Source organism: Abramis brama (genome assembly GCF_963993115.1).
Source record: "Abramis brama genome assembly, chromosome: 7".
NCBI classification, from domain to species: Eukaryota; Metazoa; Chordata; class Actinopteri; order Cypriniformes; family Leuciscidae; genus Abramis; species Abramis brama.
Window position 1 is genome coordinate 22,593,115 of NC_139969.1, and position 23,052 is coordinate 22,616,166.

The 23,052-nt window shown below is 37.6% G+C and overlaps 4 protein-coding genes across 7 annotated transcripts; 2 read left to right on the plus strand and 2 right to left on the minus strand.

The window, feature by feature from the left end:
* The first annotated feature begins 517 nt into the window (after positions 1-517).
* Positions 518-8,957, plus strand: ano8a (anoctamin 8a). Its single transcript, XM_084121058.1, has 17 exons — positions 518-932; positions 2,372-2,482; positions 2,721-2,853; positions 3,009-3,147; positions 3,271-3,367; positions 3,471-3,587; positions 4,068-4,195; positions 4,320-4,481; positions 4,807-4,959; positions 5,095-5,221; positions 5,422-5,477; positions 5,564-5,638; positions 5,726-6,367; positions 6,533-6,724; positions 6,838-6,969; positions 7,439-7,549; positions 7,797-8,957. Exons 1-17 carry the CDS (start codon positions 914-916, stop codon positions 8,424-8,426), a joined length of 3,024 nt encoding a protein of 1,007 aa, XP_083977184.1. The 5' UTR covers positions 518-913; the 3' UTR covers positions 8,427-8,957.
* A 2-nt stretch (positions 8,958-8,959) lies between these two features.
* mrpl34 (mitochondrial ribosomal protein L34) lies at positions 8,960-10,248 on the minus strand. The gene is made up of 2 exons (XM_084121064.1): positions 10,095-10,248; positions 8,960-9,626 (listed from the first exon to the last, which is right to left on the minus strand). The coding sequence occupies exons 1-2, from the start codon at positions 10,151-10,153 to the stop codon at positions 9,308-9,310; spliced, it is 378 nt and encodes a 125-aa protein (XP_083977190.1). The 5' UTR covers positions 10,154-10,248; the 3' UTR covers positions 8,960-9,307.
* Positions 10,249-10,468: 220 nt separating this feature from the next.
* trnau1apb (tRNA selenocysteine 1 associated protein 1b) lies at positions 10,469-19,376 on the plus strand. 2 transcript variants are annotated; one of them, XM_084121059.1, is made up of 10 exons: positions 10,469-10,630; positions 11,251-11,348; positions 12,544-12,643; positions 13,070-13,122; positions 14,131-14,172; positions 17,086-17,217; positions 17,641-17,760; positions 18,090-18,327; positions 18,433-18,475; positions 18,559-19,376. In XM_084121059.1, the coding sequence occupies exons 1-10, from the start codon at positions 10,595-10,597 to the stop codon at positions 18,699-18,701; spliced, it is 1,005 nt and encodes a 334-aa protein (XP_083977185.1). In that variant the 5' UTR covers positions 10,469-10,594; the 3' UTR covers positions 18,702-19,376. The 2 variants fall into 2 exon arrangements, with proteins under 2 accessions (XP_083977185.1, XP_083977186.1); XM_084121060.1 differs by lacking the exon at positions 14,131-14,172.
* A 126-nt stretch (positions 19,377-19,502) lies between these two features.
* Positions 19,503-22,514, minus strand: fitm1l (fat storage inducing transmembrane protein 1, like). 3 transcript variants are annotated; one of them, XM_084121062.1, is made up of 3 exons: positions 22,431-22,514; positions 21,322-21,403; positions 19,601-20,564 (listed from the first exon to the last, which is right to left on the minus strand). In XM_084121062.1, exons 1-3 carry the CDS (start codon positions 22,447-22,449, stop codon positions 19,865-19,867), a joined length of 801 nt encoding a protein of 266 aa, XP_083977188.1. In that variant the 5' UTR covers positions 22,450-22,514; the 3' UTR covers positions 19,601-19,864. The 3 variants fall into 3 exon arrangements, with proteins under 3 accessions (XP_083977187.1, XP_083977188.1, XP_083977189.1); XM_084121061.1 differs by lacking the exon at positions 22,431-22,514 and having other exon boundaries at positions 19,503-20,564; positions 21,322-22,088; XM_084121063.1 differs by lacking the exon at positions 21,322-21,403 and having other exon boundaries at positions 22,431-22,508.
* Between the last annotated feature and the right edge of the window lie 538 nt (positions 22,515-23,052).

Consider the following 23,052-nt stretch of genomic DNA (forward strand, 5'->3'; position numbering starts at 1 on the left):
AATTATGCAATACACTTTAATAAAGGGGAGTTATGATGGTAACTGGGATGGTAACACAACGTAAATGTTATATGCACTAAAATCTAATAAAATGTAGTTAAAGAATATTATTTTTTTTTTAATTAAAATGTGAATATTTTCTAGTGCTAGTGAATTCGGTAACACATGATAAACAAGGCATCCTCGTGAAAAAAAAAGTAAAATAAAAAGTATAAAATACTTTATAGGATTTACTGGATTTGTATTGATGTGTTGGGAAGAAATTCCTATAATAACACATGTCAGCTTTTTATTGTTAGTCATTAAACAAGTTCATATGGGACATACAACATTACAAGTGATCAACATTGTCTGAAATATAGCTCAATCATAAAACCCTCAGCAAGACTCGGCCTGTATGTTCAGTATATGTTCAGTCTAGATCGCTATGAATTCATGAGAAGTCTTTTGTCATGTACCTGTACTGAATTTCCACCTCTTTGTACGCCGAGTTACGCTTTGCGCAGTCAATGTGATTGGTTCGTTTCAGAACATCTATGAATTATGCACCTCACGTTGCGTAATTTTCCAGTCAAGAGGAGACAGATGGCGCATGCAACTTACTGACAAGTTACTGGAAAACAAACACAGCGAAATAGAGCTACGCGGCCAAATAATAGCCGAAACAGCTCGTGTCAAATGATGAGGAAATCCGCTGAGTGTTGACAGCGCCATGGATGATCAATGCCAACATGTGATTGGCGATTTATGTAGCGGTCAATGGACTTTCTGCACCTGTTTGCATCAGAAAAAAGGCTCTCGCCGCTGGGGAAGCCTCGCTGGTTCCGGCCGAGCAGTTTCAGCACCAGCGCCGACGACGGCATCAGCACAGCTGACGTATTCATAAAGCAGAGCAAAGCGAAGATCTCACGCGATGTCCTCGGCGGTATTAGGTGAGTGACACTACACATACCAGACGCTTGCATGTTGTTATCCAGCTGTCCTAGGTTAGTTCAAATCTAAAATATTCTTGTTTCAGCATCGCTGTGTTTTCTTTCTTGTGTATGACAAGATTGATAGCTATTGGGGCAGGATACAAAACTAAAGGTTGATATCTGAAGGTCTGATATTTGCCCAGTAGACATCATTTGCCTGTTCGTTATCTACTGTTGATATTGTTCGTAAGTGTGTTAAATGGTATAGACGCTTCACCTGTATGTGGTTGGCACATAAACACCTAATACACTTAAATATTTCCTACATATTTATGAAATTATTTGTAACTGTGCTCATTCAAGTTGTTACCATTATGTCATCTTAACATTTGACCCTATGTATTTGAGGCAAAACCATTCTCATGATATGTCCATTGATTCCTGCATGTTATGCTTGACAACATCATTATGTTTGAATGCAGTCACTTGAATCTATAATTGTGCTTTAAAAGCTACTAGAGCTATAGTAAGTGAAATGCATATTTGTAATGTCACACTGTTAAATGCTACATCGAGCTACATCGTTTTGTCTAGTTCTTTTCTGTCCTCCTTATCTAGCTCTTGCAATTCGGTAATATCACAGAATGGCACCATAGTGTGTTATTTATTTATTTATTTATTTATTCTTCAACAAATTCAGGCATGAAATGTAATTTTAGCCCTTATAGGCTGCCAAAGTGAATAATGTTAAAACTTCAGCTGTCATTTTCTTCACACTTCATGTAACTGTTGTTAAAAAAAGAGCACAGTTTGTGACACAGTGGTAACAAAATTGATGACATCTTTCACACAGGGACTCTGTTTCCTCCAAATAACTGCTTAAGCTTAGAACAAGGGCTTCCACATGAGGAAAGCTGCATTTAACATATTGGCTCTGGTAAATAAACGAACAACTTGATTTAATTTGGCACATTAGCAATAATCCTCTTATTCGATTGAAAGGAACAGTTTCCATACAAAAGCATACTGCCAGCAACCCCTCATTTAACCATATTTCTGGGCATAATGCTGAGCTTTAAAGCTTTAAGGATTTATAAGTGTAAAGTGACTTATAAGTGTAAAGTTTGGTAGACAACGACTCTGTAGAATTGTCAGTGTGGTTTGACCTCAATAGGTTGATAGCTCAAATGTAAAGCTGAAGTGGTTTGTGACCACATGTGCAGAGTGCAGACGTTTCAGGTGTCATATTTTGTCTACTAAATATATAACTATTATTAAAAAAAAGATGGGTTCATCTTTTTGGGTCAAAACACAATACTGGATTTGGCTTGTTGGTAACATTGAACTAGGCTAACCAAATGAACAAGCCAAAACCAGTCATGTGTTTTGACCTATATATATATATATATATATATATACACACACCACAACAATAATTTCTTTCCTCTTGCAAACAGAGAAATTGCTCAGAGGTCGTCTCTTTCATGCCAGGCAGTACCTCATGGGGCATACATCTTCCATCGCAATGGCACCCACTGAAAACTGTGATATTCTTATGACATTCCCAGGTACTGAGTTTATATTTCAGTTTTGCACTAATGCAGTTTTTTGTGTTTTCTCAGCTTTACATCTTAAATAGTATGTAATATTTGCTACCTTATAATATGAATGTAAATGTGCATTTTGTATAACATCTATTTTACATTATAGAAAAAAATAAAGAGTGATAATAAAATGTGAATTTTAACGTAATTATTTTTATTAGATCTACTGATAAACATATTCAGCTTGTTATCTTTTCCACAGACACCACAGATGACCATACGCTGTTATGGCTACTGAACCAAATCCGGTTGGGAATTCCACAAATCAGAATCCAGATCCGACAGCATAAATACACGCACACCTATGCATTCTTCATTGCCTCAACCTTTGAGAAGTAAGACACTGTAGACAACCTACTTGACTCTAGAAGTATCTCACCGCAGTTATTGTATTGTATTTTTCCATATGAAAAGTCTGAAACGTTTGACGGATGGTCTCTCGGTCCTAAATAAATACAGCAGCAGAATCATCTTTGATTTTTGTCTGAAGCTTGTTGCGTGGAGCTGAACAGATGGGGATGCAAAAGGAAGTGAAGCCACGCTATGGAGGCGGCACTCGCAGGTTTTCGTGTGAGGAGGATGACATCTATGAAAACATTGAGAGTGAGCTGTGTTTCTTCACATCACAGGTCTGTTTTAATCTGTCATTTCCTACCTTACGCAATTTCCTCATGTGAAATCATGAATGTCTGATGTCATAAAGGTTTTACCAACACACTCATGAGATTGTTTTTCTCTGTTATTTTTTTTAGGAGCGTCAGAGTATTATCAAATATTGGTTGGATAATCTGCGTGCCAAACAGGGCGATGCCCTTCATAATATTCACTTCCTGGCGGGTCAACCAATAAGTAGATATTTTAGCAATTCTTTACTTCTAAAATGTTTTGTTTTTAGTTTAAGAATTCATGTTTTTTTCACAAATCTGAACACAATTTTGTGTGTCCTTGGCAGTACCAGAGCTTATAACCAGGGGCGTGATTCTTCAAATGTTTCCCCTTCATGAGCAGAGAATCCTGAACCAGTTGATGACGTCCTGGGTTCAGGCAGTCTGTGAGAGGCAACCTCTAGGTGAGAACTCCTATATTTTCACCAACATGCACAAGAGGCGACTAACTTTTAGTTGTTCTGAGATGGCTAGTGCTTTTCAGTGTTTGTGTAATGAGATTCCTCCAGGCCACGGCTCTTCCTTTAGCAAACAAACTCATGTGTATCTACCTACTTTCTACAGTGCTGACTGATTTGCTCTAAGCAAATATGAAGTGCTGCAGTATGAACTACCAGTCACTACATGTCTTGTTATGTGTAATTAGAGCTCTAAAAAGGAGCCAATCTTCATTGTGAAGATATGATGTTAGTCTAGGCATATTTGACTGTATTGCAGTTCAGACGTTTTGTATTTTACCCCAGTCCCAATCTAACAATCTGTCTCAATCGGACTTTACCATGTTTTGGGGAAAAATAAATTTTCCCTATAAACTTTCATTCTAATTGCATATTGTAAAATGGCTTATTCAAATGCTGATCGTTTGGTTGTCCTATTCTTGACAGATGATGTGTGTGATTATTTTGGTGTGAAGATTGGCATGTACTTTGCATGGTTGGGCTTTTACACCAACTCTATGCTGTATCCAGCAGTGATTGGCTTTCTGCTCTGGATCTTTGCTGAGTCTGATCAGGCAGGTTATTTTCCTTGATATAAGAGTCCTACACTTTTATAATGGAAGTATAAAAAGTATACAAGAGTTTTTCATTTGGTAATGAGGCCTGGTTTTTATAACCAACTTTTTTTTTCATATGTAGACAAGTCAGGATATCTGCTGTGTGGTATTCGCCCTTTTCAATGTGGTGTGGGCTACACTGTTCCTGGAGAGATGGAAGCGAAGGGAAGCAGAACTGGCATACAGGTGGGGAACGCTGGACACCCCCACAGAGTCACTAGAGGAACCCCGTCCACAGTTTCGGGTATGCTGACAACATTTTTACATGACCTTATATTTAACACAAAATTAATGATAACAGCAGGTGAAAGTTATTGATGGTCATCTCTGCCCAAAGATGAATTTTATTCAAGTATGCTGATTTGGTGCTAAATAATAATAATATTTTTTTATTATGAGTGTTGAAAACAGTTTACTATTGCTTAATATTTTTGTGGAAACAGTGATAGAATGTGTTTCAGGATTGTAAGTTTAGAATTTGATCATTATATATTGGTTTCCCACCAGTGTTTAAATCAACCCCTGGACTGAACTGTAATTTTTGACTCCTTTTGCAACATGAATATCAGGGAATTAAACGTTGCAGTCCAGTGACAGGCTGTGAGGAGTTTTTCTACCCACCCTGGAAGAGGAGAATGTTCCGCTGGTTGGTCAGCTTTCCCATCTGCATCCTCTGTCTCTGCTTCGTCTGCTTGGCCATGTTTATGTGCCTGGAACTTCAAGTAAGGACTCTAAACTTTGCTACAAATCTTACTACAACAGGTTATTTAAAATATCTTCTGCAACTAAGTTTCAAATATATTAGTTATGCAATTGTCCCAAGATATTTAGGATTCAGGATTTCATGTCTTTTACAGGAATTTGTCATGGAAACGAAAGAGTTGCCAAGCATATGTAGATTTATTCCAAAAATTCTACTGGCTATAACTGTTACTGTATGTGATGAAGTGTACAAGAAAATAGCTCTCTGGCTCAATGATATGGGTAAGTCTTATATCAGCTTACAACATAATAGCATTTACAAATTTTTTTGGATTTTCATTTTACAATATGTGTGCATCTGAATCATAAATTGGGTCATTAAATTAGCAGCAAACTTGCATTCTTGGTTATTTCACTGCTTGTTTGTTCATTATTGTTTTTTATTTAGTGACGCCTGTTTATTAATCTTTCCATTTTAACAGAAAATTACAGACTTCAAAGCACTTATGACAATAATCTCATCCTCAAAACTGTTTTAGTAAGTTTAACTCTTTATTTCATATATTTTGATAAATGTATGAAGTGTGTCTGTAATGGTTAAATATTGTGTTTTGCATTTTAAAGTTTCAGTTCATAAATTCTTACCTCAGCCTTTTCTACATTGGATTTTATCTCAAAGACATGGAGCGGTTAAAAGAGGTAACATAGACGACAGATGATATTAAAGCAACAATGTGTCATAAATAATTCATTCTGCACCCCATACAAAAATTCTTTAATTTACAGATGCTGGCTACGTTATTGATCTTCCGCCAAATTCTACAAAATATCAAAGAAGTGTTACAGCCATATCTCTATGAGCACCATAAATTAGGTGCTCTGAGGACGTTATGGGACTTAATTCAAACCATGCTCCTGAACTATAGCCATTTGATAGTGCAAAGAATACGACTGACTTGCCAAGCCAGTCTGGACATGAAAAAAAGTGGCACACCTCCTGAGCAATCAGAGAAGAGAGAGAGGAGGAGTTTAATCGGCAGCTACAGAGTTCCCAAAACAGAGGAAGGGGATGATGATGCTGGTCTGAAGCAAAGGAAGGTCAGCTTCACTGAGAAGGTGGAATACAAAGACAAGGTTGTAGAAGTGCCAACACAGGCCAGCTTACAGGATGATGGCAGTCCTACCCTTGTGGAGGAAGGAATGGATCCATCCCTAGTATTTGATATACGTGATGATGATGATGATGATGATGACAGAGAAATGGATGATTCTGTGAGGAAACCCCTAGGACCCCAGAGAAGAAAGACAAAATCTGCTCCGGACAACAACAGTATGGAAAAGAAAATGTCCTGGATGGACCCTCCAGAGGAGACTGAATCTACTGTTTTGACCCAACCGGAAATTGAAAGTTGCATGCTAATTTATGAGGTCTGTGCCCGTCCATCTTGATCATCAGTCAGCTGATGCCATTGTTAATAATACAAGTTTATAAATACTATTTTTGACACGTACAGTATGTGCTACTTTCTGAACCCAATCATGGCATTTTTACAAATTATATCAAAAACAAGACTATTTTCTTTTGACTTGCAGGATACTCTCCAAGATTACCAGGAGATGTTCATACAGTTTGGCTATGTCGTGCTTTTCTCTTCTGCATTTCCTCTGGCAGCCATGTGTGCCCTCATAAACAACATTGTAGAGATCCGAAGTGATGCCTTAAAACTTTGTACAGGCCTCCAGAGACCCTTTGGGCAAAGGGTTGAAAACATTGGACAATGGCAGGTCAGGAGATCTATTCAGATTAATAGCTTAATAAATAGTTCATAGCAGATTGTATTTCTTATTGGTTGAACTTGTTTGTGTTCTCTCACTTTTGTTTATTAAAATTTAAACAGACCGCAATGGAGGCAATGGGTCTGATTGCTATAATTGTGAACTGTTACCTTATTGGTCAGTGTGGACAGCTGCAACGACTCTTCCCCTGGATGAGCCCTGAGGCGGCCATCGTCTTTGTTGTAGTATTAGAGGTAAAGGACAAGTAATATATTTGAATAGTAAAAAACTGATTGCAAAAAAATAATAATCTTTTTTTAGAATTATTTTGAAAGAATTTTTTAACCAAAGCTGCATTTATCTGATAAAAAATACAGTCAAAACAGTAAGGTGAAATATTATTACAATTTAAAATAACTAACTTACTTCTTTTGAAAAAATATTCAAATATATTTTGAATTGTAATTTATTTTTGCGATGGCAAATCAGAATTTTCAGCATCATTACTCCAGTCTTCAGTGTCACATGATCCTTCAGAAATCATTCTAATATACTGATTTGGTGCTCAGAAAGCATATCTTATTATCAATGCTGAAAACAGTTGAGCACCTAAATATTTGTCTGAAAACTGTGATATAAAATAAAACTGTATGCATGTATGTATATACAGTATATATATACGTGTTGTAAATGGAATATAACTGTTTCTTATATGGTTTTCAGCACTTTGCCATTCTGCTCAAATATGTAATTCATGTTGCAATTCCTGATATTCCAAATTGGGTGGCAGATGAGATGGCCAAACTTGAATACCAGCGGAGAGAAGCTCTCAAGGTAGCACAGCACATGATGAGCATAAACAATAACCAAATATTTTTAATGTATAGATATACATTTTTTAGCTGATACTGATAAGTCATTAATTATTATCATGTTATGGCTAATAAATGTAATTTCTCGGTTTGGTGAGTGAATATTGCTTCCTGGCCTTCAACCCAGGCAAACTCTTCAACTTTGGAAAAGAAAATCCATGTTCTGGTGCTTGGTGATTGTCTTTTACAATGTGTTGTTTGTGCATCAGAAACATGAACGCCTCGCTCAGCAACACCAACAGCAGCAACGGAGGAAGTCTGAAGAAGAAGAGGAACATCAAAAACTGGCAGAGGAATTGGCACGACAAGACAGTGAGCAAGACAAGTCTGATCTCAGAGGGGGTGAGGACCATCACCATGAAAAAAGCCCAGGGGCCAAGTTCAGCTCTGGAGGAGATAAACTCAAGAGACCCAGCTCCCTTTTAGGCAACAATAACGTAATGAAACTCAAACAGATAATCCCACTCCAGGGTAAATTCACCTCTACCACTTCTCCCACAAGTGGTGAGGCCAAACTTCCAGGTTTTCTGAAGTTCCTCAAGTCTCAAGAGATAAAAAAGGAAGGCGCTGCAGCAGTTGCGCCAGCAGCTACACATGGGAGCCACGAGAAATCACAGTCTCCCAGCAAGTCCTTCAACCCAGGCAAACTCTTCAACTTTGGAAAAGAAAATCCATGTTCTGGTGCTGGTTCTGAACAGCAAGCGAAACCAGAAGATGCCTCAAGGGCCACTAATGCCCAACACACAAATGACCAAAATCCCTCATCAGAAGAGCTTTCATCTGAGCTTGAAAAGAGTGAGAGCTCAGACTTTGGTAATAATCTTTCAAAAAAACAGTGAATGAAATGGTTATACAACTCAGTTAATATATAGCACTGATTGTGATGCTTAACATTTGCTTAAATATCATAAAGCAACCATGTAGTGATTGGAACTGCATGTCAAAGATCATTTTAATACAATATATTAATCTGAGTTCTCCATATTGTTTACTCACTGAAGGCGGCATGCTAAAACACCTGCATGATCAAATCTGTTTAGGCATGGGCAAGCAAGAAAGGACGTTTGAATGAGCACTGTAATCATACAAATTGTAAAAAGATTTTCTATTTTTCTACGCATTTTTTTTTTTTTTGTATGAAACCGTAAATATGACAATCTAAAAATATTGTATTATCCTTGCTTATTTTGATCTTATGAATGTGAACCCCTAATGCAATAAAATGGAATTACTGTGAAAATATATTTAAACAGTATATCAGACACAATATACACAGTTACTTCAGAGCCCTGTTTTTTTTAAACGTTTGTACTATCATCGTAATACAAAGTAAATGCACATCAAATGCTTAAATAAAATATGATACCATACATCATGACAAATGTAGTTTTTATTTCAATATGATTATTGTGATTTTAAACTTGTCCTAACTTGAATACTTCAACGTGAGCTGATGTCATTTATGAAACAAACGGTAATTGATCTGATCTGATTAACACTGCATACAGCGGATCCTTTAACATGAAAAGAAATACTAAACTGGAAGTGTGAAGAAGGATGAGATCCATTAAAAAAAAAAAAAATGATGCTACTGTGCATTAATTTATTTAATTTGATTTAATTTAACTATTTTATAGAACCCCAAATGCTCTACTGCACAGCTGACATTCAACTGAGATTCACTACAAAGGTGTATCAAAGCAACTGTCCGGTCAGAGTCTCAATGTGTGAGGGATTTTCGTCCTTTGAGCATTCGGCGCAGGATTACTTCGATTCCACCTGGAGCGCTAATTCTTTTGATCCAGCCATGGGTCCTCTTTCGTTTGATGTTCTTTGGTTGATATTCTGTCCCACGCTTGACTGTGCGGACTTGTTGATGGTGCCAGAGTGGTTGCTGGAAAACACTGGCTCCCTCTGCTTTGATGTCCAGGTTTCCTTGCAGGAAAGTTTTCTGCTCGCCCCCTGCCCTTGACAGAACCAAGGAACCGATAGAGCGTAGTTGACTGCAGCTGAATATGGTAGGGTGACTGCCATTACTCCTGTAATAGAATTAGAACATAATATAATGTTAAATATTTACACATGCATGCATGCACTGAAGACTGCAACCCAGTGTGCCTCAAAACTGAATGGCAGAGTGACAATGTACAGATGACTTTGTACATTGGTCTGACTTGAATGACTAATGAAAAATGAAAGGTAATATGAATATAAACATATTGTCGCTCTTAAAAAGAAAGAGATCAGCATTTATTGCACTGCATTTCATAATGCATATATGCACGATAAAAATATCATTGCACTCTTTTAATGTTTTTCACTATGTTTTAGTGCAATTTATATTTAATCTAGTTTTGCAATATATTCTAATTAGATTAATAACATTGGCGCATGTGTTTCAAAGTGAGGTTATCACCACAGCTGATGGTTAAACTCACAATTAACGGAACGTTCAGCAAACTAATTTACCACAACTTGTTTTTAAAGAAATGAGTGGTGCCACATACCAACGCAAACTGTGTGACCCAGAAAGGCGCAAAAAAGCTGTTCGTAACGTCGTGTTCATTTCGGCTACAGCTTCCTTCCATCAATATCATACCAAAGTCATCACGTGCTTTGCATCTCTTCTTCTGCTGGAAGACTGGAAGGAGTTTTCAAAACTCACTACTGCCCCTTGAAGTCAAACTCCGAATAACATATGCGCAGCTGCACACTAGTAATATTTACTTAATTTTGGAAGGGAAACCATGCATAAATTCTTTCCAGAGATAGTACTGTGGTTCAGTGTGCTAAACCATGAGTGAACCAAACAGACAGACCTGAGACTTCCAGTTCCAGGAGGGACTGGGAGTGAACTCACTGGATCTGAGAGCTGCGCGGCCGGAAGCGGAAGTGAGTCTGAGTAAACGACATTCTGCTAGCTTCACGAATCACAACAGGCAAAATAAGCAGCCAACAGTCGTTTAATTTCACAAACCTGTGAGGTGCAACACTTTTAGCCGCCAAGATGTTTAACAGAATGACAAGCTTATGGATGGGTGATGTAAGTATTCTGTTTTTGCTTACTTTTCTTCGATAATTCAGCGAGTATGTATGTAACGTTCGGTTAGAAACCAGCAGCATGTGGTTTTAGCTCGATGTTACGCAAGCACGACCAACAGGCCAGAACAAGTAAACACTAAACAGAACAAGTCACTACAGAAATAAATACTTAATGTACATCGAATCAAAATACTATTATATCGTAATATGTAAACATAGTGCTGATTAATAGTTTGTTTCCTCATGTTTATTCTCGAGAAGCTCCTCATACTTGCACAAGTGCTTTTGTGTCGCAGTTTAAATTAAATATTGAGACAAACTGCATGTCCGGTCATATTTGCACAAGTGCTTTTGTGTCGTAGTTTTAAATATTGAGACAAACTGCATGTCCGGTTTATGAACTTACCAACTAACGTTAAACAACAGTGTAGTGCACTAAACCGTAAGTTAACTAAGTCAACTTGATCGTTAAAGTTTTATATCGCCGGTGATTGCGCTGTAAACGGACACGTGACGCAGACGTTTGCTTTTCTTGTAAATTATTAACGTTTTATGTATATAAAATATGCTGACATGGATCTGCTTGAACTTAGGCCATTAATTGTATTATTTGTTTTTCAGTTAGACCCATACATGGATGAAAACTTCATTAAGCAAGCTTTCAGCACAATGGGAGAGACTGCCTACGGTGTCAAAATTATTACACATCGAGTTACTGGGTAAGATTACATCTCTTTTCTAAATAGTGCAACGTCTGTTCCGGAAGTAAAAAAAAAAAAAAGCCCATTCATTTTCTCCAAAGGGATTTTTTAATGGTAATTTACACGGGTTAGACAATGAAACTGAAACACCTGGTTTTAGACCACAATCATTTATTAGTATGGTGTAGGGCCTCCTTTTGCGGCCAAACAGCATCAATTCATCTTGGTAATGACAAATACAAGTCCTTCACAGTGGCCAGAGGGATTTTGAGCCAATCCTCTTCCAGAATATTGGCCAGGTCACTATGTGATGCTGGTGGGGGAAAATGTTTGATGATCTGGTGGCAGTGCAGGTCATGGGAGATGTTCGACTTCACTTTCATGTTCATCAAACCGTTCTGTCACAACAAGTCTTGCTGTGTGATACATAATGTGCATTATGGTGATACATCCCCTTCAGGGTACAATGTTTTAATCATTAGGTGCACATTGTCCTCCAGAATGGTTGGGTAGACCTTTGGCAGTGCCCATCAAACACAGTAGGGAATGCCATGATACTGATGCCCAAACCATCACAGATCCACCCTGTGCTTCACTCTGGACAGCAACGGTCCGGGTTTTAGGCCTCTTCGGGGCTTCTCCACATGTGGGACAGTGGAGGTGGACTCATTTGAGAACAATATATGTTTCACATTGTCCACAGCCTAAGATTTGCAGTTTTGCATTGTTGGCACCAATGAAACTGACATTTGGCAACCCAAATCCAAGCCTACTGATAGACCTACTATGAGCCACGAGGTTGAAGCCATCGAGCCTGCATCATTTCAATTTAATTTTTTTAATAATTTGTTTAACAGTGGAGTTCCTGGTGAAAAATCTCATTACCCATGATTCTGCAGAAAAATCTCCACCAATCAGAATCGTGGCAAGCAAATCACACCAATTTTTAGCACCGCTCACTATCATGAAGCAATGCAAATGACAGTCAGTTTCCCTACATTATCAAGCTAAATATACATAGTTTTAAAAAAAAAGTGTAAAATGTTGTTAGTCTATATAATAAACATCTATATATCACTATTTTTATATTTCTGTTCATTATTTTGTATTTTACCATGCTTAGGATTGTAGTTCTTTTCCTCATTCAAGGCAAAGGGTACCCAGTCTTATACCTTTTGTCCAATTTTCAAATAACTGTTCTGTGTTTCCTCAGAGGCTCGGCTGGATACTGTTTTGTGGAGATGGCAGATGAGGCTAGCGTTGATCGTTGTGTGCAGAGGCTTAATGGGAAGCTGGTTCCAGGATCAAATCCGGTGAGACGCCAAACTTGCATCCATTAAATTGTATAGTTTATCTATACAATTTAATCTATTTGAATTCAATACATTCATATATTTAGATTATTATAGGAAGGCATATCCAGCATGGCCCCCACCTCATATTAGACATTTCAGTTATTACTCTATACATTACTAGTGATGAGCAAGTTACAGAGCTCAATTTCTTCCCTAAGGAAGGTGGTTGAGGCTGTTTATAAAATGACTTTGTTTGAAGCTGGTGAATAAACTCTGTTAGGAACTAGCTGACGAATGGGATAAAGCCAGTACTGATTGGTGGAGGTATGTGGAAATAATAGCTTCCTTACTCAAATAATAAGACACTTTGTTAGCGAATTATGTCCATACTACAGGCAAAGTGTTAATCCATTTGCTCAATGGTTGTATTTCTTTTCTTTTCAGCCCAGGAAGTTCAAGCTAAACTATGCAACATATGGGAAAAGGCCAGAGCCTGGGTAAGCACACAATGTCCATAATAACATTTTGGTTTCTGATCTCTTTTTGAGAAACCAAACAGAAAGCAGTTGGTTCATTCTGACAACTCAACCAGAGGTGCCCGGTACAATTTAAATTTTGTTAATATTTTTTTCTGAAGAAAGACTAACAAAAATAGTCAAAAAAAGCCAAAATATAAAATGCCATGGATCAATATTTACTGAGTAATCCATTATTTTGTAGAGGGGGGGTAAAAGTGACTATTTACCAATATACATATCTTTTTTCCTTTGTTTGGAAACAACACCAAGTCTCTTGTGTGCAGGAATTATAATTCATTCTTTTTCATTTGTTAGTATTGAGCAAAAACTGTATCTTTCCATTCTGGTTTCAGAGTTCTGAGGTTTCCTTAGCAAAAGGTTACTTGTTAGAACCAAATAAATGTTAAGAACGTTTTTATTACATTTTATAATACAAAAACATTGAAAAGTTTGAAAATAATAAAGTCAATCACTGCTGTTTTATTTTCAGACAGATACAGTTGTAACCTAAACATTCTATTTGTGTATTTAACATTTGTCGATGAAACTTAGGTCTGTTAACTCTTGGTAGCTCCAGACAAGTTAAAGAACCAGAATCTATAAGGATAGTGAGATATCTATAATAATACACAAAAAAAAAGGCAGGCAAACTTTGGAAAAATAATATTTCTGTGCCAGTGGTTTTCAACCTGTAGGCTGCGGCCCCCCAGTGGGTTGCGACGATATTGCAGGAGGGGGCCGCTATTTAGCCTACTGTTACTAAAAATTATAATTTTGTTAATGTATGTAAAAATGTCTAATTTAATATAATAATTAAATATATAATGAAATAAAACATAAATATTAAACTGTTACTGTGTATTCACTATTTAAGCTGGCTGTTCAATTATGTTAAGAATAAGCCACCTATTTATCTACCATACTTTTGCTGTATACAGTAACTGTGGGCTACAACAGATTTAAACATGGATAAATGGTTATCAACAGGGTCGCTGAAAAGGATAAATGCAGATCTTTCTTCATCTACAAGTAAGGATAAATCTTTAGCAATGCCTGACATCAAAAAGACCAAAATAAAGCTAAACGAAGAAAAAACAGTAAAAATTTATCAAGCCAAGGCACTCGAGAATTTAACTAAATATATAAAAAGCCTTTATTTAGTCATGGTTTAGGCAATTAAAATCAGTTTACAAATAACCGCACACCAACGATGACACCCCTGAATCTGATGGAGGCTCATTAGCCGTAACCAGAAATGCACCGATTGATCGGCTGGTGACCGGAATTGGCCGATTTTCACGTGATCGGCCATGACCGGCAACCGGCCGGTCAGTCTGACATATGCCGATTTTATGCCCGTCAAATGCACTTGGGCGCCGCATGATTAACCTTTTCAGCGGTACGGTCTCATATATGGGATTTTTATTTCTGTGCCCCTGAGAGTAAGAGTGCCACATTTAGAATGTTCAGTGACGTCGCATCACTGCCAGAGTCAAACTGTGCTTTCGCGCGTTGGCTGGCGCTGAGCCAGAGTCGGACGCGTTCAGCGCTGTCATATATCACAACTAAGCAGTGTTTTCAACCTCATAATGTTTATTTTAGGTTTCAGATATTTAAATACACATAAGCACGAGTAAAACAATACATTTGGAGTTTGTAAAATACACACTGATGTCTGTGGAAGCAGCAATAACAATCTATTCAAATATAATTTGCCGACAGTGTTATTCATATCAGACAAACATAGTGGAAGTAACGTTAACTATAAAGTTTATTCTATTCTTCTCAGTTCACCGGCCACTTTCTTGCATTTATTTCAGGTGAAACTGCTGTAAATCCGACTGACAGGACAACATTGCGGCGCCCATCTCATGTTATAGATCAAGATTATTTATAAAGGTTTTTAAACGACCAAACACACTCACTTACACGTATTTGAGAATCGGAATATCATATAGGCTAGTTGATGACATGGTAAGCAAGTTTGTGAATATTTTGAATAAAAAAGGAAAAGCAAAATAAAAGCGACACATCTGTCATACAGTATTATTGTGGCTGCGGTGTATCGCGGGACGCGTCGCCATGGAAACATTAAAGGGAACGTTCGCCTTGAAAAAACTCACGGTGGGGGTGTCAGTTAGAATATTTTAAACTTGCGCGTGAAAGGGTTAAAGAAAAGATCGAAAATAAATATTTGTGTGTGCTGTAAAGTGGTTAGAAAAAAAATTAAATCGGAATTGGCTAAAATCGGTATCAGCAGGTCAAACTCATTGAGAAATCGGAATCGGCCTAGAAAATTGTAATCAGTGAATCTCTAGCCGTAACTGTCGGTGTGCAGTTATTTGTAAACTGATTTAGTGACCATAGCAATGGACAGGACAGAAGTCTGATATATGTGTATTACAGCTAGAGAACCCAATTTCATTCTGGAATGGGGCCTGGGCCCGGTAACCCATTATCTGCATTTTTTTGTTCATTGCCAGTTTATTCCATAAAGTCTGTGTTAACAATCTCCGTTTCTAAGTCCCCATTAACCAACGAGACACAAATAGTCAGGTCTGTTAAAATTCAACCAAAAACGTACGTGTTTGGTTCTGTGGGCCGTGAGTTGGAAAAGGTTGGGAACCACTGTTCTATGCAGTTGTTTTGATAGAAGGAAATGAGATGCATTTGTAGTTTCAACCTAATTTGTTCTTCAGACATTCCACTTTAAAAGAAAAAAGTATACATTTTATGCAAAATGACCCATATTTGGTTTTTGACCACTGAAAATGTGTACAATTTACTCATGGAGCCACATTGAAATCTCTATATCTCTGGGATTGAACCATATAGGTCCTTACTGTCAGTGTCCTGGTAGCGGGACGCTTGGTGCTTTCTTATCGTCTTTGTTTACCATCACATATTTTTATTAATCATCAAATTAGATCTCTTTCAAAAGCTTACACCCTCAGTATTCTGTGAAAACCATTTTAGAATCAGACCTTGTGTTACCATGAAAACAGTACTTTAACAGTCCCCCCCCCCCATTGTGCAGTGTCATGTTTCATATTACAAAATTTACTGCACTATTTTATAATCTCAACTTTTTCTAATCTTGGGAAAATGCATATCGTTGTAAAGGTCTGTGACGCGATAATGCATTAAAAAAATTTAAACTTAACTTTTTTTTTTTGCTTACACTTCAGCAATAATCCGCTTTGTGTCTTCTTTAAAAAGAGACCATCCGTAGGTCTCTATTCCACGGCTTTCATGAATTACAGCCATTTAAGTTTGGATAGTGCATTTTCACATACCGTATTGTCCCGAAGATAAGATAAGAAAAAATTGAGTCGTCTTATATTCAGGGTCTAGACTTTCACATGTCAATAATACACCCTCAACAATAGGGAGCGCCAAATATGTGCAAAACGAGTGTTCCCCCCAGGACTGATAAACGCAGTGGAGTCATCAAACACCTCCCAATAGTCAGCCAAGAAATCTGGTGTAATCTAGTGCGTGTCCACTGGCGCGGAGCAGAGCAAGCGCTTTCAGTTAATTCCTATGGAAGTTGAGCTTCACGCGTGAGAGTGAAGCTCAACTTCCATAGGAATGAACTGAAAACTAAATTCATTTTCGCCTCCAAGTGTATTTAGGCTTCAAATCTCAGGTGAAAATGGTCATTTTGGCCCCCCCTTGCAAAATAGTGAGTTATTCAGTAAATATTCATCCATGACATTTAATAGTTTGGCTTTTATCACTATTGTTTACCTTTCTTCAGAAAAATATTAACAAAATAAAAAAATGTAGCTGGGGAAGTTTCCAAATTTTGGTTTATTTAACACTGAATGACCCAGCTGCTTTTTTTGTGCTTAAATATTACATTTTTACAATAAATAAATACATTTAAATTGTGGAGGTTTTTTTATTTATTTCACTTTATATGGTTTACTTTTTTCTCAGCCCAGAATTCTCTGTCTTTGTTGGAGATCTCACATCAGAAGTGGATGACTACCAGCTTCATCAGTTTTTTCTGAAAAAATTCCCTTCATGCAAAGGAGCCAAAGTTGTCACTGATCCTTATGGGAACTCCAGGTATGAAATGTTTTAGCCATCACATGTACTGCATAACCTTACTTGGCTTTCTCTGACAGTTCGACCTACTGATCTTCACCACAGAATGAGGTCTCCTTTACATTTTATTTTATATTTTTTAAAAGCTTATTTTCAGTCGATACTCTTTACCCTCCCTCTCCTAAAAAGGGCCAGACAATACATGGATGTGATTTGCCGTTGTTACAAATCTGCTAAAACTATTGTTTTCCCCATATAGGGTAAGCAAGAGCAACTCACAATTGAAGTGATGCTACTTCATGTTAAAAGTAAAAGTGAAGTTTCAGTTCTACCATCAAATAAATATTTTACTTTCTGAATACATATTGAAATATGCATATACTGCATGATGAGGCGCATGAAGAGTGAGAGAACGGGTGCTGATGATCTAGTTCTTTCAAACAGGGGTTATGGCTTTGTGAAGTTTAGTGATGAGAATGAACAGAAGAAAGCCCTTGAGGAGTTTCAGAACGCATCAGGCCTGGGAGGAAAATCCATCAGGATAAGCATCGCCGTCAACAAAGGGTATATTTCATACAATTTTTGATTAATGTTTAACTCATGGGTTTAAGAAATAAATTAAATAACTACATATATGCAAAAAATATCAATTTTTTAAATATTTAATAAGTAATATTCTTTTATTTTGATGTATAGTAGTCAACATTTGAATTTTGATCAATACCCGTTCTTGTCTTAGGACAGCTTTGATTAACTTTTTTTATACATTTCAAATGTTTATTACTGTATATTCATTGTGATTAAGTTTTGTGTGGTCAGTGAGACTTGATGTTTTAACTTTCACCTGACAAATCCACATGAAATCTTGTTATATTCTCTCTTTTACATTTTAGCAACAAATCAAGCAGTTACCACAACCAGAATAACAGCTACAACAGCAACTATCAACAGCAGTACTATCAACAGCCCTATAACAATTACTATCCACAGTGGGGCTATGATCAGTACAGTGGTTACAACTACGGATATAACCCGTATGCTACCCCCCCACCAGTTCCACATGGGATGATGGGAGTACCCCCACCTATGGGGGTGCCCCCCAACCCCGCTGACATGCAGGGATCCACAGAGGTATCTTAACAGCCGCAAACACAAGATCAATGCAAAGCATTTTTGTTGTTAATAAAAAACGTTTCTGTTCTAAAATTGACCATTTTTTTTATTTTGCTCTTGCAGTCCCATGATGGCACTGAGGATGTTGAGGAGGACCCTGCTGAAGGTAATATTTAGTTCCACTGATTAGTTTTGATTATAGCAAGAATGAACATCAGTGAGTTACTCACCATCTTTCTTCTCCCTCAGACCCAAACCTGCAGGTGGATGTGGATGCATTAAATAAGCAATACATGGAGCGTAGTGAGGAGCTCTATGATTCACTCATGGATTGCCACTGGCAGCCATTGGACAGTGTCACATCTGAAATTCCTATGATGAATGGTTCTTGACTGACTGTACCAACCACTGTCCAGGATTATTATACTTTGTGAAGGAACATGCCTTTTTATAATGCTCTGAGCAAGTTTTCAGAGAATGTTTTTCCTCCTTTTCAGCTTTTTATTTGGAGCTTCCTCCCAGCAGACAAGACGTTTTTCTATGTGCGTGTCCATCACCTTTTTTCTTCTTTTCTGAGTTATGTAGTTAAAGTTTTGTTGAACAGATTTTTTTTAAGATAGATGGAAAGAATCTACTTCATTACCATTGTCATTTTAACCAGGAGCCATTCCTGCTCTTGCCTTATTAAACTTTTCCATTATAGAAATTTGAAGCATGCTTTGTGGGTACTAAAACTAAAATTGTGTGGTCTACATTGGCATTTATATCTCTTTGAATATATCCCTTATTGTCTTTTTATGAGACCACTGAAGGTTTTTGAAAGCTTTGTTCAAGAGATGGGTCATTTTTAGCAATGTTTGCAAAGCGAGACAACTGTGTAAAAATGATTGCCACACTGACCTAAAATTAATCTGTCTGTCCTTAAATTACATACGAGTTTGATCATAATTGAATCACAAGTTTTTTATTTAAAGCTGAGATTTTCAGAAATTCTGGAGTATTTTTGTAATAAAAAAAACAAATTGAGATGGTCAAGGATGAGCCTAATAAATTAATTTGGTGTCTCATTTGTTTCTTCATTTGTTTGGAATAATTTTCTATGAAATTAGTACTGTATTAGGGTCAAAACTATTGGCAAAAAATAGGGATAGTTCACCTGTTGTTCCAAGTGTGTTTGAAACTTTTTTTTCTTTGAATGCAAAATATATTTTGTTGGCCACAGAGGTTCAAACAGTCAATAACAGACAATTTGGAAGTCATACCAAAAATAAATTCATACAGGTTTGGAACTCGGAATAAATGATTACTTTTTATTTTGGACTGAGCTACCCCTGTACCTTCTCAAACCCCACCTGTGATTCCATTTTTTCATTGTCAGGGTCTGAGTGAGAATATAATCAGCATGAATGAATTGTATAAATACCAGCAATTTTATCAAATATACATTAATTTTGCATTGACAGATTTGGGTGTATATTCTTTACGTTTCACTGGTGTAATAAAGCACTCTATAATTAGTCCAAATTCAGCCAAGTTTTAATTCCTCAAGCCTTCTCTAGTTGATGTCTTTATCATTAGTTTCACACAGCGTCTCAGTTGTCTCATCCTGTTTGCGCTGTGTTGACAAAAGTCCAACCCCTGGCCTCCCGGGGCAGTACCAACTAGGTCCAAGTCGGTACCAGCCCTGATACAATGCTCTCCAGCTCAAACAACCCAGAGCGCCTCCCAGAAGCTGAGTAGGAAACTCTGGGAAGTAAGCCAGCAGACAGAGCAGCAGGAACACCCAGAGACTCAACAGAAGGACACAGAACAGGAAGAGGATGCGCAGCGGGGCTTCAGAGGGTCCACCCAGGCAAAGGTACGGCCCAAATACTGCAGTCTCTTCAGCTAGAAGCAGGCAGCACAAACACAGCAGGAGGGCATCTTCAGATACTTCATAGCCACGCCACAACATGCCAGAGCGGACACAGGCCTCCTTTGTTTCACCTTCCCGTAAAAGCAATAAAGGTTGGCCATCTCCATTGGTCCCTGAAGCCAGCTCAAGACTGGAGCTGAGGGGTTCATAACAGCTCCCGGTGGCATTCTCCAATAGACAAAGCAGTTTGCGGAAGCCCAGCCACAATCCACCTGCCACAGCTAGCCGAGAAAGGTGTCGCAGGGAAAGTGTGAGTGAGCGACGAACTGAGAAAGAGAGGACAAAGACAAAAGAGCCAACAAAGATGCAGGTCCAGCCCCAGCCTGAGCGCAGGAAAACCCTACAAATGAATGGTGAATGACATATTACTCTATTAATATTGAGCACAGTCTTGCATTTAGTTTTCACTCATTTGGAAGTGCAATTCAGTGATGGAGTTCTTTATTGCATGTGCAGCTTGTGAACGACTTCAGGAAAAGACAATAAATATATATATATATATATATATATATACACTGTATTTCCATAACAATATCGAAAAAGAGCCTCAAATTATAAGTACACTTTTTTTAATGGGGGGCCTGTGCCTCTAGTTAGAAATGCCCCTGATTCATACTATACAGAGCACTTTTTAAAGGTTGCGAAGTTAATAGTAAAATAAGTACCTACTCATACTGTTTTCGCCTACTGAACAGTAGGGAAACATGCATATTCGGATTTAGCTGTCTTTATGAGTGAGTCATTGAATCATTCACTCAAACCGATTAATTAAAAACAGTTCCGAAAAGTTACTATTGTGCGTTGCACGGAAACGCGATGGTTTGATTTTTCTTTCGATTCTTTTGGAAGTATTTTCATGTGCAGTGCAAAAATATACAAAAAGAATAAGCAATATAGGTTAAAAAATGTAAGTTACTCAATATTAACTTCTTGTTTATTGAACTGTTGTGTTGAAGCAATGTCACACGCGCAATCATGTTGTTGTGATTGGCACGAGGCCGCAGAACACCAGCGTGCTTGCTAGTGTGGTATTGCTTAATTGAATTATTGAATTTTAAAGACATTCATTTGCACATATTTGTGTTTGTGCTGCTTACCTGTAGAGAAAGTGAGTCCTCTTTGCAAACACACTATAATGGGAAACCCATAGACTCAGGAGGGGCCCAAACAAAAGCAATGCTGAAAGCAACAAATGAAAATGACGTCGAAAAGATGCATTGCCGAGAAGTCCAGCTGCCAGGTCAGTAATGACCACAAGGATAGAGTTTAGAAACATTGTATTTTTCCGTAACCACACCAGCAAATTACAGTTAATATGGATTGGTTGTAGTTAGAGTCCAGTTTCTCTCAGAATCCTACAAAAACTTCCTCAGTGACAGCTGCATTGTGTCAGAGTTGTAAAATACACAATGAATTTATGTACGTTATCAAACAATGTCTAATGATACATTCGAATGTCTTTTCCAATTGACTGTTTGCAATATGATGTTCTCATTCACTGGAATCACTTTTCTAGCAATATATGTTTTAGTCACATATATTGATGCATTTAAACCTGGTATAAAAATGGCATGTGCTACTTTAGTAGTTTCCTCTTATACTTGGTGTCCTCTAACCTTCAGGTGATTTTCATGGCCTGTCTCTCTTCTGATCTTTATCTTTCTGGAAGTACTCCCCCTTTATGTGCTTGCAGCCAACAACTTCCGTTTACGCCTTGCATCCAAGAGAAAGAAAATCCAGTTCATTCCTGATTTCCAAGTTCTTTGAATCCGTTGGTCTCTTTCATTTCTCTAGCAGCACAACTGCTCTAAGAGGGTCTCTTGCACCTTTCACATGGCCCACTCACTCCCCACCCCCTCAGAACAGAAAAAGAAATGTTGTTGCCTTCTATACGTTTGTGTTGGCGGGTGTCATGTTGCAATTAGACGGTTCTGTGTGAGAATGCTCTGTAACTGTTGTCGTTAGTGGACTAAATGATTGTTGCTCAAAAAACTTGACAAAAATGACAAATGTGAATAAGTGTTCACAACAGCAAATGTGAATCTAAACCTTAAACATTTCGGTAACAAATTTTAGTGCTCTTTTTCGGTGGATGAGTTTAAAGCAGTGCTCTTAAAATGTCAGTGGTTCACTGCTGTATAAATGTCAGTAAATGCTATGTACAGTTACTGGGGTGCTTTTCAATTCAGCCATATTTAGCTCTAACCTTTGTACTGTTTCTTCATCCCTCTCCGCTGCTTTCTCCATTCTTAGATTCAGCTGTTGGTGCTGCCTGTCTCTGTCAATCACTGAGTCCCTTTATGGCCTCCACTGTCTGCACCAGCTGCATTATCTTCTCTGGCTCTTTCAAACACCCGTCTGCTCTCTCTCCCGGCTTTCTTGAAGTAGCTCCATATTAAGAAAAATGTAGTGCGTTTGGTATGTGTTTTAAGAGCATGCAGTGTGTACACACTGGTGAAGTATTCCTGTAAATAAATGTATTCCTCTCCTACTGTTTCTTCTTATGAAATTGAAGACACGTCCATATTTCCACAATATAAAGGATTTTATATGATTATATAGATCATGTTTAGAATGGAACCTTCTATTAGAAGGAAAGCAAGTTATAGACCTTATGGGTAGATGTCATATTGAATTTTACACAAATGAAAACAAGGATGTGAGGGATAGGTCCTAGATCACATGGAAATTTTAACAAATCACAGCATTTAACAAAACACAACAAAACTGTTTAATGGAGTTTCTATGAACTGCATTTTTTTCTAAAGAACAATGGGCATGCTGTTAAATAACAATGCATTTAACAAACTGTTTATCTGTCATAGCCT